The sequence below is a fragment of the Dasypus novemcinctus genome, chromosome 15 (genome assembly GCF_030445035.2).
Source record: "Dasypus novemcinctus isolate mDasNov1 chromosome 15, mDasNov1.1.hap2, whole genome shotgun sequence".
NCBI lineage: Eukaryota > Metazoa > Chordata > Mammalia > Cingulata > Dasypodidae > Dasypus > Dasypus novemcinctus.
In genome coordinates this window covers 12,804,578-12,824,058 of record NC_080687.1, presented here as the reverse complement: position 1 = coordinate 12,824,058, position 19,481 = coordinate 12,804,578, and the positions used below count along the sequence as shown (strand labels likewise).

The 19,481-nt window shown below is 42.8% G+C and overlaps 1 protein-coding gene across 1 annotated transcript in view; it reads right to left on the bottom strand.

The window, feature by feature from the left end:
- The window catches only part of LOC101414600 (phospholipid-transporting ATPase IB-like), a 207,597-nt gene that overhangs the window by 166,579 nt on the left and 21,537 nt on the right, over positions 1–19,481 (bottom strand). The window contains 2 exon segments of the mRNA XM_058276906.2: positions 10,069–10,136; positions 14,815–14,883. Coding sequence (XP_058132889.2) covers positions 10,069–10,136; positions 14,815–14,883 — 137 coding nt within the window.

The window sequence follows — 19,481 nt, the reverse complement described above, 5'->3', positions numbered from 1 at the left end:
CACCATGACCAAGTGGGATTTATTCCAGGTATGCAAGGATGGTTCAACATAAGAAAATCAATCAATGTAATACACCATATAAACAGATTGAGAGAAAAAAACCACATGATTATATCTATAGATGCAGAAAAGGCATTTGACAAAATACAGCACCCCTTCCTGATAAAAACACTCCAAAAGATCAGAATACAAGGAAACTTTTTGAACATGATAAAGAGTATATATGAAAAACCTAAAGCCAACATTGTTTACAATGGCGAAATCCTGAAATCCTTCCCTCTAAAATGAGGAACAAGACAAGGATGCCCATTGTCTCCGCTCCTATTTAACATTGTCTTGGAAGTACTGGCTCGAGCACTGAGACAAGAACCAGATATAAAAGGCATTCAAATTGGAAGGGAAGAAGTCAAAATTTCATTATTTGCAGATGACATGATCCTATATATAGAAAACCCTGAGAGATCTACAACAAAGCTCCTAGAAATCATAAATGAGTTTAGCAAAGTCGCAGGTTATAAGATCAATGCGCAAAAATCAGTAGCATTTCTATACACCAATAATGAGCAAGATCAGGAGGAAATCAAGAAACAAATACCATTCACAATAGTAAATAAAAAAATCAAATACTTAGGAATAAATTTAACTAAAGAGGTAAAAAACTTATACATCGAGAACTATACAAGATTGTTCAAGGAAATCAGAGAAGACCTAAATAAATGGAAGAATATTCCCTGTTCATGGATAGGAAGACTGAATATTATTAAGATGTCTATCCTACCAAAGCTGATCTACACATTCAATGCAATCCCAATAAAAATCAACACAGCCTTCTTTAAGGAACTAGAAAAACTAACTATGAAATTTATTTGGAATAAAAAGAGGCCCCGAATAGCCAAAGACAAATTGAAAAAGAAAAACGAAATAGGAGGAATCACACTTCCTGACTTCAAAACATACTACAAAGCTACAGTAGTGAAAACAGCATGGTACTGGCATAAGGAGAGACACACAGACCAATGGAATCGAATTGAAAGTTCAGATATAGAACCTCATGTATATAGCCATATAATATTCGATAAAGCCACCAAACCCTCACAACTGGGAGAGAATGGCCTATTCAACAAATGGTGCCTGGAGAACTGGATAGCTATATGTAGAAGAATGAAAGAGGATTACCATCTCACACCTTATACAAAGATCAACTCAAGATGGATCAAAGACCTAAATATAAGAGCCAAGACCATAAAGACCTTAGAAAGCAGTGTAGGGAAACATCTACAGGACCTTGTAATAGGAAATGGCTTCATGAATATCACACCAAAAGCACGAGCAGCAAAAGAACAAATAGATAAATGGGACTACCTCAAAATTAAAGCCTTCTGCACCTCAAAGGAGTTTGTCAAGAAAGTAAAAAGGGAACCCACACAATGGGAGAAAATATTTGGCAACCATATATCTGATAAGAGACTTATAACTTGCATATATAAAGAACTCATAGATCTCGAAAACAAAAAGATAAACAACCCATTTAAAAAATGGGAAAAAGACTTAAACAGACACTTCTCCAAAGAAGAAATACAAATGGCTAAAAAGCACATGAAAAAATGCTCCAAATCTCTAGCAATCAGGGAAATGCAAATCAAAACTACAATGAGATACCATCTTACTCCCATAAGATTGGCAGCCATGAAAAAAACAGTAGAATACAAATGCTGGAGAGGATGTGAAGAAAGGGGAACACTCATCCATTGCTGGTGGGAATGCAGAAGGATCCAACCATTCTGGAGGACAGTTTGGCGGTTTCTCAAAAAATTATCCATAGATTTGCCATATGACCCAGCAATACCACTGCTGGGTATATACCCATCAGATCTGAAAACAAGGACACAAACCGATATATGTACACCAATGTTCATAGCAGCATTGTTCACCATCGCCAAAAGTTGGAATCAACCCAAAAGTCCATCAACAGATGAGTGGATCAATAAAATGTGGTATATACACACAATGGAATACTACTCAGCTGTAAGAACCAATACACTACAATCGCATGTGATAACATGGATGAACCTTGAGAATCTTATGTTGAGTGAAGCAACCCAGGCATTGAAGGACAAATACTATATGACCTCAATGATATGAAATAAGTTAACTGCCTCAGAGAGCTAGAGTCTGGAAAAGTGGCTTACTGGAAATCGGGGGGTGGAGGAAGGCTGTGAGTTAATGTCTGTAGGGGTGGAATCTGTGATGAGCTGGGTGTAAGTATGAGCACAAAGAAGGGACAAAATGGGGGCAAGGGCTTACCTTCGGGTGGGGTTTTCTGGGTTTGAGGGGGGCTGGGGATGGGAAGAGGGGTAATATGGTCCAAGAAATAGGTGGGAGGGAGGGGCAACATACAAACATGGGAGAGTGCCAGAAGTTCATTGAGAACTAAATGTTGAGTAAAACGTATCAAAGTATAAGTAGGAGGGTTACCTGGTTAGGACACTCAGGGGGTATGGTCTGATGCGGCACGGACTCCGGAGGGAATAGCTGAAGGCTCATTTTGCCAAGGTGGGTTCTACCATTGGGTGGGGTGGACCCATATCCTGGGGAAGACTAATGCCGTCGAATAGAGAGAACTGTATCTCTCATTAGAAAGGACGGCTCCCAGGGCATTAGATTGGCAGGCGTTGTGGGCCCTAAGGGGAGGGGAAAATGGACGTGCAATGGATGGAACAAAGGTAAATAAGGGGGCAAAAGAGGAGTTATGTGAGAGTACACAGGGATGAATATAAAACAGCTAATATTACACCAAAAACATATAGGGGACGACAGACTAATAATGAAAACCATAAGACAAAACATAGGATAACTAAAAAATTTAGAAAACTGTACAACCTAAAGTATGGACCACATAGTAAGCACAAATGTTACCTTGTTTGAAAACTATAGTTTCGGAATCTGTACATCAGTTTCAGGAAATATGATATGAACAAGTTAAAAGATTATTGCTGTGGAAGGGAAAAGGTTTTATGGTGGATCTGGGGAAATACTGTATATTGTATATATGAATTTTGGTGACCTAAGACTCTTCTGAAGCTGACATTATGTTGGGATTCACTTTACGGGAAGTTTTGGATCACAGAGTGGTTCAACAATGGCAGCAGAGGAATACTGATATGGGATGTTATTGACAGGATATATATGGTTGACAGGGAGTTATACAGGGCATATGCCCAGGGTATATGGTAATGTCTATATATACTCACAGTGGAAACAATTAAAAACAACAGCTGGGGGGGGTACTGGGCTCCTGGCCGGGGGGTCACTGTTGTGGGCCCTGGGAGAGCAGCGGCAATCCTCCAGGTGCAACGGCAAGAACCAGGAAGGAAGGAGGGCCCAACAGTGGGCTCTTGATACTAATGGCTACACTTTTGAGCCTATGCACCTGCAATAAGAACAAGGCCTAGAGTAGCATTGTGCCTGGGGGTTTCCTCCTGACAGCCTTCATGTTACTCAAATGTGGCCACTCTCACAGCCAAACTCAGCGTGTAGATGTGATGCATTCCCCCCAGCGTGGGACACGACACCCGGGGATGAGCCTCCCTGGCACCGAGGGATCACTACCACATACCAGCTGAAGAAGCAACTAGAAAATGACCTTGAATTAAAGATTCAATGCGGAACAGCAGAATATACCTGTCTACATATAATAACATGACTTCGGGAAGCGGTTTGACCTAATGTAAGGGGGAAATGGAAAGGAGAAATGAGATTATAAGGCTGTGAGTCTCTAAAAAAGAGTCTGGAGGTTGTCAGAAGGAATACCCCTATGTACAACTGAACAGAGTCTAAGAGACAGATAAGGTAGATACAACCCCAGGTATTGGTTCTTTTGAGGGATAAAGAGACCCACGGGTTCTATGGTCATGGCAGAAGGGGTTCACTGCCATGACAGATGGCCCTTCTTTGGAGCTGGTGTTTCTGCGTGATGGAAATGGACTCAGAGGGGATCTCTTTTCACAAGACTTGCATGCTACTTTATTGGAATTGTAGTTGGTGCTGGGTTTAAGATATATGTAGGGGATTTGAATCTCTGGACTGATAATATGACACCCAGGCCCAGAGCCTCAACAGACTTCAGCTCCTACACTTTGACTTATTGGACTTACTCCACTCAGCTAACATGGAGTTGAAGAAGGTCAACCACCACAACATGGAGCCTAGAGTGTCTACAACTAGAAGCGGGAAGAGTGCATCCAGTACCCATGTGCAATCCAAGCCCTCACTTGACATAGGTGTGCAATGGACACAACCAATCCAATGTCCACAGAGAAAATGTGGAATGGGTGTGGGAATGGTAGCCATGGGGGCTGCTGGGTGTGGGGAACGGGAGGAAGAGATGAGATGTGGAGGCGTTTTCGGGACGTGGAGTTGTCCTGGATAGTGCTTCACGGACAATTACGGGACACTGTAGATCCCCCCAGGGCCCACTGGATGGAACGTGAGAGAGTCTGGGCTATGATGTGGACCATTGACTATGGGGTGCAGTGATGCTCAGAGATGAACTTACCAGGTGCAATGGATGTATCACGATGATGGGAGAGAGTGTTGCTGTGGGGGGAGTGGGGGGCAGCGGCGGTGGGGTTGAATGGGACCTCATATATTTTTTTTAATGTAATTAAAAAAATAAATAAATAAATATTAAAAAAAAAAAAAGAAAAAAAAAAACTGACAAATGGGAAGCGGACTTGGCCTCAATGGTTTGGCATCCATCTACCACATGGGAGGTTCACGGTTCAAACCCCGGGCCTCCCTGACCCATGTACAGCTGGCCCAAGTGCAGTGCTGATGTGCGCAAGGAGTGCCGTGCCACACAGGGGTGTCCCCGCATAGGGGAGCCCCAAGTGCAAGAAGTGTGCCCCATATGGAGAGTTGCCCAGCATGAAAGAAAGTGCAGCCTGCTCAGGAATGGTGCCGCACACACAAAGAGCTGACACAACAAGATGACACACACACAAAAAAACACAGATTCCCATGCAGCTGACAACAAAAGAAGCAGACAAACAAGAATACGCAGCAGATAGACACAGAGAACAGACAACTGGGTTGGGGGGGTGGGGGGGTGGGGGAGAGAAATAAAATAAATAAATAAATCTTTAAAAAAAAAACTGGGGGGCAGCAGACTTGGCCCAGTGGTTAAGGCATCTGTCTACCACATGGGAGGTCCGCGGTTCAAACCCCAGGCCTCCTTGACCCATGATGAGCTGGCCCATGCGCAGTGCTGATGCATGCAAGGTGTGCCATGCCACGCAGGGGTGTCCCCTGCGTAGGGGAGCCCCACGTGCAAGGAGTGCGCCCCATAAGGAGAGCCACCCAACGCAAAAGAAAGTTCAGCCTGCCCAGGAACGGTGCCGCACACATGGACAGCTGACACAACAAGATGACGCAACCAAAAGAAATAGATTCCCATGCTGCTGACAACAACAGAAGTGGACAAAGAAGACACAGCAAATAGACACAGAGAACAGACAACCAGGGTGGGGGGGGGAGGGGAGAGAAATAAATAAATAAAAATTTTTTTTAAAAACTGGCAAAAATTGTCAGAATCAACTTTTCCAGAACTCTAAGAGAAAATCTCTTTTTCATTAAAAACTTTTCTTTAACCAAAAGCATGAAACAACAAGAGAAAAATGGCCAAGTCATTATTAAAAAAAAAAAAGATTTGTGAGGTTTTAATATGCCTAGCCCTATCCCCCATTTTTCAAGTGGTAGTCTTGAAACATAACAGCCCACATTCCAAGTACTAGAAGGGAGTACAACAGAGGTGGAGCTCTTTCAAAGCCTTATTTCCAAAGAATTGTAATTATTTGGCCTGTCTGATGATTCTTCAGAAGACCCCACTCAAAAGACTTTTTTACTTGCTATGACTTGGAACCTGCCTAGTGCAAGAAGCACCCTCCCAGGGGCCATTTGTTGAGAACATTTACAGGAAAATGTTTTAATGTAGAAACTGCCTGGGTTAACAGGGCAAAAAATAAAGAGTCATTAAGCTTAAAATAAAAAGCTGAGGAATATGTCCATAAAGACTTTGAAAATCTCCTACATATTTCTGGGAATCTAGAAAAAAACTACAAGGAATATAAGAATGCGTGCATGCCCAGTGCTAATCAGATGCTCAAGAAAGAACTGAACCTCCTGAGAGCCTCTATGTTGCTCAAATGAGGCCACTCTCTAAGCCAAACTCAGCATGTAAATGCATTACGTTCCCCCCAGCTTGGGACATGACTCCCAGGGATGAGCCTCCCTGGTGCTGAGGAATTACTACCATCACCAGCTAGTGATGCATCTAGAAAAAAGACCTTGAAGAAAAGGGGGAAATGGTAAATACAAATGAGTTTGTATGGCTAAGAGACTTCAAAATGAGTTGGGAGGTCATCAGAAGGGTCACACTTATGCACGTCTCAGCAGGATCTCAGAGACAGCCAAAGTAGATAAAATCCTGGGTACTGGTGCTCCTGAGGGCTACAGAGACACAAGGTTCTATGGTCATAAAAGATGGCTCTGGAATTCATTGCCTTGCCAGTGGGCCCTACTTTGGATTTGTGCTCCTGATTGTGATGGAGTTGGACTCAGAAGTAACATCTCTACATATGCCTCTTCTGTCACTTTTACTGAACCTGTGATTGGCACTGGGGTTTGTGTATGCTCAGGAGACTTGAATCTCTGAACTGTTCATGTGCCAGTTGGGCCCAGGGCCTCAGCAGAGTTGCAACACCTGCTTTCCAGTTCGTTGGAAGTACCTAGGTCAACTTGTGGGGAGGTGAGAATAGTCAACCACCACACCAGGGAACCGAGAGTGTCTACAACTGCAAGCAGGAGAATCACATCTGTCAGCCATGTGGGATCTAAGTCCCCTCTCAATTTAGAGGTGGGGTGGCCATCACCACCCCAGGGTCCACAAGATGGAGGAATATAATATGGATTGGAGTGGACCTGCTGGTATTATACTATAGAACTATTGTGACTCAAGCAATAGAAGAATTGTATCATTGATGTGGAGACAGTGGCCACGGGAGTTACTGAGGGCAGGGAGAGGGAGGAAGAAGTGTGATATGGGGCATTTTCAGGATTTGAAGTTGTCCTGAATGATATTGTAGGGTTAGATGTTGTTTATCCTACCATAACCCACTGGATGGACTGGGGGAGAGTGTGAACTACAATGTAAACTATGGTCCATCCAGTGTGACAGTGCTCCAGGTTGTACTCACCAAATGCAATGAATGTGCCTTACTGATGAAAGGGGGTGTTGATGTGGGAAGAATGGGGTGGGGTGGGGAGTGAGGTATATGGGAACCTCTTATGTTTTTTAATGTAGCATTTTGTGTGATCTATTTATCTTATTTTTTAAAAACAAAAAAAGAAAAACCTGAAAAGGCCATAGGAAGTTCTCACCTTTCACTAAACTTGAGGTTCTGCTCACACAGAAAATTAAGTCTAAGGCAGAGTTGTAAACTGCCTGGCTAAATGGAAGGCTTGCTCCAACATGCATCTAGAGCTCCTCAGCAAAGGCTGATGTTTTATTGGCTCTGTACTTAATGAACTCTCTGTCATATCATTGACTGACCACTAAGCTGACCAAGTAGAGACTTCAGTGACCCCATATGACAAGGAATAGGAAATTTAAAGGAGTCCAGAAACATCACTGAAGAAACAACTTAAAATGCCCAGTTTTCATTTTTAAAAATTATTAACATGCAGAGAAAGAAGTAAATATGGCCCATACATAGGGGCAAAAAAAAAAAAAAATCAGTCAATAGAAGCTATTTCTGAGGAAGTCCAAATATTGGACTCACTAGACAAAACTTTAAATCAACAAGGTTAAATATGCTCAAAGAGCTAAAAACTAAAGGTCAGTATGGGAACAAAGTCTCACAAAATAGAAAATATCAATAAAGAGAAATTATTTAACAGGAACCAAATAGAAATTCTGGGTTTGAAAAGTACAATAACTGAAATGAAAAATTCACTAGAGCCACTCAACAGCAGATCTGAGCAGGCAGAAGAAAGAATCAGTGAACTTGAAAATGGGTCAATTGAGATTATCCAATCTGAGGCACACAATGAAAAAAGAATGAACAAAAGTGAACAGAATCTCAGAAACCTGTGGATGCCATCAAGCATAGCAACCTACACAAAATGGGAGTCCCAAAAAAAGAGGGCAGAGAGAAAGGGATAGAAGAAATGTTTGAAGAAATAATGGTCAAAAACTTCCCAAATTTGAGGGAAAAAATAATTTACACATCCAAGAAGATAAAAAAATTTCCAAGTAGGATAAACTTCTGGAAGGTTTTCTTTTCCATTTTCCCTTAAGTAAAGGTGTACTCCCTAGGTCTCAGCTTTGGGAAAGGATCATTTATTATATTCTTTATGTGAGAGCATCTCCTGGACTTTATTCCCTCTCCCCTGTTCTCCATTTGCTCATCAAAATGGAAGCTCAGAGTCTTAAGGGTTTGGCAGTAATCATAATGGAATTAGCCTATATAAACAGGGAATTACCCTCTCAGGCTCTGAGATTTCAGTTCATTCTGGAGCTCTCTGTTTTTTCTTACTTTTATGCAGCTCAATTAAGCATTTAAATAAGTGTGTGTGTGTGTTCATCTTAATTGCTTTAATGGGTGAAGAGTGCATCATTTAGAAAATATAATCTACAAAACTGCCCCCCAAAAAAGTAAAAAATAATCATTTTCTCATCACCACCATCAAAAGTGAAAAAAAAAAAAAAAAAAAAAAAACGTTTTCAAACAAGCGGTAGCTTGGGAGCAAGGAAAAGGCTAAGGAAGACACATGTAAGAATGATGCAGAGGTTAAAAAACACAACCCTTTATGTTACATCCATGGCTTTCTCTGTCAACCCCATACTCCTGACCAAATCTAAGATGGAAACAGACATCTGGAACAGGATGTTCCTTTGTCAATTGAGTTAATGCATTGATGGCAAAAGAAGGAAATGCATTGGGTAGAAAGATGAACTTTGTTGGCGATATGGATTTTCCAGAAGCATGGAGAATGGCACCTTAACTACCCTATTTCTCTTCCATAGAAATCTCTCCTTACTCCAAGCTAATGTGTATCTAGAAGACTTGGAACATTTTAAAAATCTCTTTTAGATGATAGTGACTTGATCTGGGAAGCTAGCTTGCCAAAGTTGTCCAATGTAGCCATGGTTTTGACTATGGTTATTTTTACCCACAAATATCCCAGACTACAACATATTTCTTGCAGAGAACATGAGGGAGGTGGTAGCTGAGCTCCCCAGAGAGCTCAATATAGAAGCAAAACCTGGATGTGGTAAAATGTTACCTAGTGGGAAGGAAATACCTCCTACAGGGAGGCTCTCTGTGTAAAGTTTCCTCCAAAATAGCAGCTGAATGAAGCAGTATAGTTCCCTAAAAAGAATAGAGCTATGTTTTAAAATTTGAGCCTAACACAAGCCCATTTAATGATATAGAATAAATCAATCACTGTGTGACTCAGTTTTCTTATAGAATGGGAATATTTAAGAATTGCCATGAGAATAAGATGTGTTAATAAGTAAAAAGTTTTTAGTTTAGTTGACTATCTATACAAACTACAGAAGGGATGGGATTCATCTAAGAACTTGGATAGTAGAAAGTATGTCCAAGGAAAAGGTAAAAAAAAAAAAAGTTTAGAACAAGGATCAGCAAACTATGACCCACAGGCTAAACCATTCCCCCATCTCTCCTACCCTACCCTACCTCCATCTCTTTTTGTAAAAAACTTTTATTAGTACACAGCTGAACCCATTTGTTTACATAATGCCTATGCCTGCTTCTCCTGGTAAAACAGCAGAGTTGAGTAGTTACAATAGAGACTGCATTGCCCACAAAACCAAAAACATTTACTACTGTCCCTTTACAAAAAAAGTTTGCAGCCCCTTGTATACACCATAGGAAAAAGGGTGGTAAATGGAGAAGGGAAGAGGAAGGTGGTTTCTGCCCTTGGTTTTCTTAAAGGTTCCAATCCAAAATATAAATTCCTTAATTGCCCACTAACATAACTAACCTGGAAGAAAGCAGGACCAAGTCTGCAGGAATGAATTGCCCATTAAAGATCTTCACAGTGTGACCCACCTTTTAAACCAGGAGAAAAAAATTTGGAAGCATGAATTTTTAAGACACAAATAGAGGTAACATGTGTCAAGTATTCTCAAGAAAAAGTACAAATTAAAAATACCTTTAGCCAGTCCAGTAAATTTCAACTTTATTAGAACAATTTTATTCCCTGATGGATGCATGCCTCTAAAAGAGTGGCTCTCCCAACACTCATATGGGCAAAATCTATCATAAGGTAGAAGTGAGTAGATGTGCAGTGAAGGGATATGACAGGGCTGTAGTGATACTTTTGGGTTGGGCAGTACAAGTTTGACAGAGGTTAGGGTGGGGAGGGTGGGTTGGAAGGTCCATGGAACTGGGGGAGGATTGGGGGAGGGAACAGGTGAACACTGGGGAATGGTGGGTATGTGGTTGAAACTACAATGTTGGGAAAGCTCTTTTGACAATATGACAGGAAGGCTACTGGTTTAGGGTGTTGGATGGGGGAGCATTTGGGAAAGAGTGCACCTGAGGCAGTCTTCTAGAGAATGAGTGATCACTTTGTCATAGTGTGTTGTATCAGTGGGTGGAGCCCACATAATGAGTGGGAAGGAATTTAACTCCCATCCTGGGAAGACCAGATATGTTCTCAAACAGAGGGGAGGTATTTATCGAGTGCATGGGTGTTTCCTAATAGGGGAGGACAGAGCAGTGTGTCAAGCCTTCAGTGTTGTTGCAAGTAACTATGAATCTTGTCCTTCAAGGAATGAAGCCTGGTGGTCACCATGGGCCCTGAGGGGAGGGAGAGGGAGAAATAGAGTAGATGGAAGAGGGGTATTTAGGGGGCAATGGAAGGGTTCTGCATGATCTTGCCATGATGGATACAGGCCATGTTGAATTTCATCAAAAATTTATAAAAGTATATGGTCTAGAGTGTAGACCATAATGTAAATGATTGACCATGGTCAGTGGCTGTGTTTCAATATTCGTACATCAGTTGTAACAAATGTACCATCCACATACAAAAAAGTTATTGATATGGCAAGGGGGGAAAGAAGGGACATGTTGGGTATATGGGAGTTCCCTGTGTTCTGTATGTGACTCTACTGTGACCTAAAACTTCTTTCAAGACAAAATGTAAAAAAGTAAAACACTGGAAGAAATGGAAGAAAATGTCACCGCACATACAAGACAACAGATATTACAGTGATGAAAGACAAAAATGTCAAAAAAAATTTTAAATATATTTTTAATATCCAAATTTTTTAATTTAAAAAAATTTTTTAGTTTCATTTCTTCTAAATTATTATGTTTTTTATTTCTTATCTTTAAACCTATCATTATTTCATTTTCCTATTAATAGTATTTGGCAATATTCTTGGGTTCATTTTTGAAGAAGTTTTGGACCATAGTAGGGTTACAACTGTGGCAGGGGAGGATCACTGGGGTGGGGTATCAGTGATGGGGGATACATGGGAGGAAGTTCACCTGGGCATACATATAAGGTACATAAATGTGTTCAATGTTCATGGAGCATTGTCACAGTGGGTGGAGATTCACACAATAACTGAAAGAATATTGAATTCCCATCCTGGGAGCTCTGCCACATTCTCTAATGGAACAACAACAATCCCCCAAGTTCAGGGCAATGACTACTAAAGAAGAATGGTCTATTGATGGGCCCTTGATATTAAAAATTATGCTATAAGCCTTTGCTCTTGGAACTGCAACATAGCCTAGTGCTACAGGTTGCCTAAGAGTTACCTCCTGAAGCCTCCATCATGCTCAAATTTGGCCTCTCTCTAAGTCAAACTCAGCATATAAATGCATTACCCTCCTGCCAGTGTGGGACATGACTCCCAGGGATAAGCCTCCCTAGCACCAAACACCAAACACCAATGAGTAATGCAACTGGAAAAAGACATTGAACAAAAGGGGAAAGGAGAAAGGCAAATGAGTGTATATGGCTAAGAGACTTCAAAGGGAGTTAGGAGGTCATCCCAGAGGTAATATTTTTGTATATCTCAGCAGGATCTCATAGACTGCCAAAGTAGATACCACCCCAAATAGTGGGACTCCTGAGGACTCCAGACACACCCATGATCTATGGTCATTGCAGATAGCTCTGGAGTTTGGTACCTCACCAGTGGGCCCTACTTTGGAGTTTGTGCTCCAAAGTGTGACCGATTTGAACTCAGATGTGACTCCTCTCCATGTGCCTCTTCTGTACCTTCTATTTGAACTACAGTTGGTGCTGGAATTGGTAGGTGTATGTCCAAGAGATTTGAATATTTGGGCTGCCCATGTGCCAGCTGGGCCCTGAGCCTCAGTGGAGTTGCAACACTTACTCTCCAGTTCATTGGACCCACCCAGGACAACTAACAAGGAGGTGAGGATGGACAACCACCATACCAAGGAACCAAGAAAATCTACAAATGCAAGCAAGAGTCCCATCTATGAACCATGTCTAAAAGTTTGTCTGTCTCTCAACTGTACATTTTCCAGAAACCCTATATAAAAGCCAGTTCCCTGCTCTGCTCAGAGATACTGTGGTTGACCAGCATAGTTCTTTCTTACTTAAGTAAACAATAAATTTAGCTTTGAATTTTTGTTTCCTTATTTTGGGTTTCTTTGGGGATTTGTGTGCTTGTTTGGTCTCTTCATTTGACATATGAATAACACTATTCTAGATGTTTTAGACTCTGCAGACATAATTTAGAATATGCAGGAATATATATCCAAATTATGTAAGGTATCTGAAAACATCCAGGACTTAAAAATTTTATCTAAAATAAATAACACGGGACCTTAACTCTAATTGATTACAAACTTTTAGAATGGAATCAACACTGGCAAAAAGAATTTCTCAAACCAGTTGGGAATTACAGCAACTGAATTATCTATCTTCAAAATATATTCTTACCTCACACCACGTAATCATTTCCCATGTATTATGTCCGAACACTGAAAAAGAAACAGCTGTGTATTAATTATAATTTATTGAATTAGGTAAAATAAGAAAACATACTTTTTCCAAAACAAAATGGGTTTCTTCATAAAGTGTTATTTCTGTTTACACTGAATAGTATATATAAATTGTGCTCATACATGCACTGCACTAAAATGGAACAACATATAATGTAATATAGTATAATGATTAAGATAATATAAAATATAATGTAATATAAATTAATGGTAGATTGATAGAGGCTATATTAAGTCTTTTCTAGTCCTAAAAAATAAACAGTTTGCTGTTTTATGCTAAAATACTGGTTGATGGCAACACAATGTATTTCTAATCAGTTACAAAGGTAGCATATATCTCAACTGGAGGACTAGGAGAGAATATGAACCAACTATGTAATGCACAGATCTTTTTATGGACACAAGAATTGTCCATATCCTTAATATTCCATCTTTCTCATCTTTTCTTTTCTTTTCTTTTAATTAACATAATTATTGATTCTAACATTTGGAAACTGAATTTTCTTCTGAATTTTTGTTCTCTGATTCTATATTTATTTAAGAATTCTATAATATATTTCTAAGTATTACAAAGCATAGAACAATGTGTCTACTCAAGTGAATTTGAATATTCGCTTCTATGAGGATGGATAAGAGCACAATCTAATATCTTACCTATTGTGTTCTTTCTGTTAACTAATTTGTCTGCCAAATGTTGTCTCTGTTAAAAAAAGAATTCTATTACATCAAAGGCTCAAAATTAATAAGTCAAATCATAATACAAGTCATAGTACTATTGTAAAGTCCTCTTTGGTTATAACTGGTTCCCATTTTGTTTTGCCCTTAAATGATGCTGGGGAACTCATGGACACACTTAGTGACTACCTCTCAGCCCTCGTCCACCCCTCTCCTTTTCTCCTCTTGCCTGTTTGCATGCAGGTGTTGTTATATCACCATTTGTGCTTATTTGTGTGCAGGTGTTCAGAATGGTTCTATTTAGCAAGGGCCACAGGCAGCCAGGGGAGAGTGGGGAGACAAGAGATGTTAAATCTTAACTAGCCCCAGCAGCTTACCAGGGTACAAAAGTTGCTCATTGGCAGGGCCTCCTACCCCTGGAATATAGAAAAGCCCATCACTCAGGCAGTGCAGGTGTCCTTCACCTCCACTGTGGAGTAAGGTGTGCAGAGCTGCTGGGTGTGCAGGCCTCTTGGGGAACTAGCCAGAGTGGGATCTGTTCCCTGCTCTTGTGGTGCCTTGTGATGTGTAAGTATTAAGCAGTCATTTGCTTGGAGTCTCTGAGCCTGTGTTCCCATGATGCATCTTATAGCAACTCGCTCCACAGGACATGGTGCAGTGAGCAGAGTGCATGAGGAAGTAAGGAGAGGGTTGATTTTTCTTTTTTGAATGGTTCTTTTCATCACTCTTGCATTCCCTTCGATATATGCCATCCTGAGCATCTTGGGCAAATCGGGACTTACCATTCTGTGAGCTCAACTAAAGAGTTGCCTCTGCCCTACCAGTCTGGATAGAGGTACTGACCCAATGGCTAGGGGACCCGGGGCATGCTGTCTTCAACCTTTTGGGGAAGAATGGCAATAAATGGGATTTTGATAATTCCCCCATGCATGACAGGGAGTTGGCTAACTGGTTCCACACTAAGATCAGTCAGGCTGGGGCTTCTACCACCCTGCGTATACTCCCCTGACTCATGGCCTCTTTTATCTGTTCTCGTTCTACCTGCTTCCAAACCAACCAGACTGATTCTGAGGTTAATGTGAGGCTGGTCACTCTTCAGGAGACCATTAGAACTGAAGATGGGGGCCTAGAGGTGAAAAGGAAAGGATGAACTTTCACAGAAGGGGATAAGGGATGTGAAAGATAGGTAGGTACAGAAGCCTGAAGAAGATTTCCCCTTGGGGCTGTTCCAATGTTACGGTAGGGCACCACTACCACCCTGACCAAACAGGCTGATGGGAGGAGTCTTGGCTACCCCACATCAAACCCCACCCTCCAACAAACTCTTAATTGGTTGGAGTTACAGGAGGAGGTGACAGAGGGGTGGGGAGGGAGTGCCTTACAGTGCAGTCACTCTTGCTGCACAACCACAGCCCCTATTTGACTGAATCCTTCAATCCTCCCCTTAATTCCAACTAAATCTTGGAGTGATGAGGAGGAAGCTGTGTTACACTGCAACAACTGGGTGTTGGCATGTAGATATTCCACCCACCAGAGGGATTTAGGCCCTCACCAGATTCTCATTTTGCAGCGGGACATTGATTTCATTAGAAAGGGGTTCTCTGAATGGGGCAATAAGCTAGTTCTCCTCCTCATCCTAGGGCTTCCTCTGGGAGACACAATTGAGCAGGTTTATTGTACCCTCCCTGCTTAGGGCAAGGGCTCCAATTTTAGGAGGGTGGCTGCCATGATAACTGACTGGGGAACCAGACTGGTAGGCAGCAGGCACTTTCCTGTTAACACAGCAAATCATGAGATCCACACAATAGGCTAGCGACCACCCCTTCCTCTCAGGGCCCCCACTCACCAAGCTATCTTCTTGTGGTTATTAGAGCAAGAGGTTTCTAAGGACAACACAGACAGGAATCCCCAATGAATAATTTTGGTAAAAATATAAACTAGAAGGAGGGTCACAGGCTCAACAGGGACAATCTGTCCCTACCCAGCCCTCTCCCCACTATCCCAGATACAGGTGGTAGAAAAAGGGGAGAATCCTCAAGTTTTCCTGCCTCTCTCTTTGTCCCTGACTGAGGAGCCAGGTCTCCAGGAAGGATCTCTTTATCCAGAGTTGACTACATGGAATATGGCCTAGCAGAGGGGTCAGAGGTCCTGTTCACCTCCTGGGGACCAAAGACCACACAGCCTAGTGCATGAAGAAATTAGGGGAAGTGAACAAATCTTTACGGTGCTTTTGGATATAAATGTCCAAGTTACCATCACTCCAGGAGATGCAGAGGGGAGGTGGTGACAAATAGTGTTGGGAGGCATTCTGCATGGGTAAGGGGACAGGGGTTACTGCTATCCTGTGGGTTGATCCCTTTGGCTCCTTGGATACCCCTGTCACCATGTTTTTCACCGGGGAAGGCATTGTAAGTATTGATATACCACTGTACATATGAGCAAGAGTTGTGGGCAAATTCTGGCTATCACAGTTGTGCAAGTGATGGAGCGCACACTCCAAGTGCTTCCATCTCCTTGCTGCATTAATCAACAGTGGCAATACCACCTCCCGGTGGGGAAAGGACTTTACGGAACTCATAAAGGACTTTCTATCTGCAGGTGTTGTCCACTCCACCATCTCTGCCTATAATAGCCTGGTATGGCTGATGAAAAAAGCAGGTGGAGCATAGCGGCTGACTTTAGACTACCAGTGCTTGAATGCAGATGGCCCCCTTTGGTTCCCACAGTCCAGACGTTGTGACTTTCACAGAACCATAATGGCCTCCACCAGCTTTTGGTATGTAGTCATTGACCCGGAGAATGTCTTTTTCTCCATCCCACTCCTGGGGGAGGACCAGGATCAATTTGCTTTCCAGTGGCAAGGCCTACAGTATATCATCACTGTTCTGCTGCCAGGGACTTAGTCCCCAACTATCTGTACCAATGGGTGAGATAGGATTTGTGTCCCTGCTGTCCCTGCTCAAAGGACTCCAAGTGTTCCATTATATCAATGACATCATGTTGATATGCCAGAGCAAGAAACAAACTGTGCAGGGATTGTATGCATTGCCCACTGGGCTTTCACAGTCCAGCTGGGTCATACATTCTGACAAGATACTAGGCCCATCCCAGCACGTCATCTTCTTTAGCAGTAAATGGTCTAGAGCCTAGCACCAGATCCATGACCCAATACAGGATGAATTACTGTCCTTGATGTCACCCACTTCCAAAAAGGAGCCCCAAGAATTGATTGAGCAATTTGCATATTGGTTCCAACATATTCCTCATCTCAGTATTCTCTTGGCACCCCTATATCGAGTGACATGAAAAACAGGTACTTTCCACTGGACAGTAGAGAAGAAGCAGGCCCTATTAAGACCTAAAATGGATGTTTTAGCTGCCCTAACTTTACGACCTTTGGACCCCGGCTCTCTATTTGAGCTATAGATTTCTGCAAGCCAGACCAACACCAACTGGTCCCTCTGCAGCAGGATGGAGCAAAAGGAAATTAGAGCCCTCTGGGTTTTTGGACCAAGAAGTTCCCAAGCGCAGCCCTGCACTATTGTCCCTTTAAGAGGTAACTTCTGGCATGCTATTGGATCTTGGTGGAAGCCATAAGGATTACTGAGTGCTCACAGGTCCTCCTGAGGCCAAAAATCCCCATGATGTCCTGGGTCCTGGGCAATCAGAACAATGTCCAGGCAATGCCCAATAGAATATCATCAAATGGAAATAGTATATTCAAGATTTCGCTCACCTGGGCCCCCAGGGAGTGACACATTTTCGCATGAGCAGGTGGCAGAAGCTCCCCTCAACAATGATCTTGTTGCAACACCAGATGAGGTCCCTTCCCTTCCTGAATTGCTTTCTTGGTGACCCCAACTCAAGGATGCCCCACAAGATGCTCAGTGCAGGGTCACTGATAGATTGGTCAAGCTGAAGTTATGCAGTGGCATCCATAGAGTACCAGCCACTGTTTTCCTTACCTTGGGCAGACTATTTACCATATCTGGCACTGGAAAAAGTGCCATCAACTGTGAGCATCCTTTTAGCCCTGAAACACTTGGACCCAAATACCTCCATTTATCTATTTATTGACTCATGGACCATCATCAACAGCTTAGCAGTCTGGTCATGTTCATGAAGGAAATGCAATTGGAGAATCAGAGGATCCTTGGTGTAGGGAAGGGGTCTTTGGAAGCCATTTACAACATGGAAAGGCACTATCTGTTAACCATGTTGATGAACATGGCAAGGGCCCATATCATGATGAGCATCACTGAAATGACCTAGCTGATAAGGATGCACAAAGTTGGTTTTCACCCCCTGATGAAACTGGAGATCCCCCTGGAAGAGAGGCAATGAATGGGCCCTGCTCAGGGGATGAGGACAATGGACCTTTCCTTGAAGACATCCATGAAATACCTGAACTTGCCATGGCTGCTTCTGCTATTGGGTGGATCCATCAATGAATTGTACATGGAAATTCCAACACCATGAAATGATGGGCTCAGGAATACAGAGTACCTCCCTCATTAAAAGAAGCCCAACCTGCCATTTACCGATTTGAGAGATGTCAACTACAAGCCAGAGCCTGTGAAGGGCATATAGGGGCTATTCCCAGAGGGGCCACCCTGGGCTGCTCATGGCAAATGCACTGCATCAGCCCTCTCCTACCATCCCAAAGTATGCTCTATACCTTGATCACAGTAGACATCTGTTGAGACAATGGCCTTGCCTTTCCAGTTCATTGTGCAGATGTGGTATATGCATGGGATACTTTGGAGAAGTGGTTCTGCCACCGTTTCTGGTACCCAGATGACATCTCCTTTGAGCAAGGTTCCCACTTTACTACACAATCCACTCATTGTTAGGCCCAGACTCATGGAATTAGATGGACCTTCCATGTCATCCACCACCCACAGTTGGCTGGAATTTGTTGAGGACCTTAATGGCCACTTAAAAAAGGAGATTCAGTGTCTACACCCTAACAACTCTTTTACTGGGTGGACTGTCTGCCTTAGTCAGGCCCTCTGGAAACTGAATCCAGCAGTTCCCCAAAAGGAAAATATGGCCTTATCCCAGTTCTTAGCACAGGGAGGGGATGAGGGTAGCAGAGGAACCCAGGTTTTGCTGCACTTACACCCATAAAAATAAGATGAGGATTGGCCCCAAGAGGGGGGCCCAGGACATACCACTTGGAACTCTCCTGTTCATCTACTATCAGGGGATCATTTACTTTTTACCCCATTCTCAGGATTAGGTTCACCAGGAGGAGGGGTGCTAGAAGTGCTAGGCATACATGGGGAGACAATTCAGTGGGCTGGACCCTCAGGGCCTGACACATGCACACTAGAGGTCTACCCCCTTTGGGCCACCAGCCCCTTGGTAATGGTCATGAGATACCTGCAAGGAATCCCATCTCTCAGAAAGGGGTGGAAGTGGGCTGGAAGATATGGGCGAGGCACTCAGATCAATGGAAAGAGGTGAGGTTATAGCCCAAGGAAAGGCCTTACTCTGCATGGCCTTAGAGGGAAGAGATAGGTTACTAAGGATGGGTCAAGGAAAGTGTCTTCCACCAGAGGAGGTTGCATGACCACCCTGCTCTGCCTGGTTGCTGCCCCCACCCCTGTTTCTACAGATTTGCCCCGTTGGCAACCTGGAAGGAAAACCCCTTCGTCCAGCTGACCTGGGCTGCCCAACTTCTGTACCTGCCCTCTGACCCCTCACTCCTTCTCCCCTCTT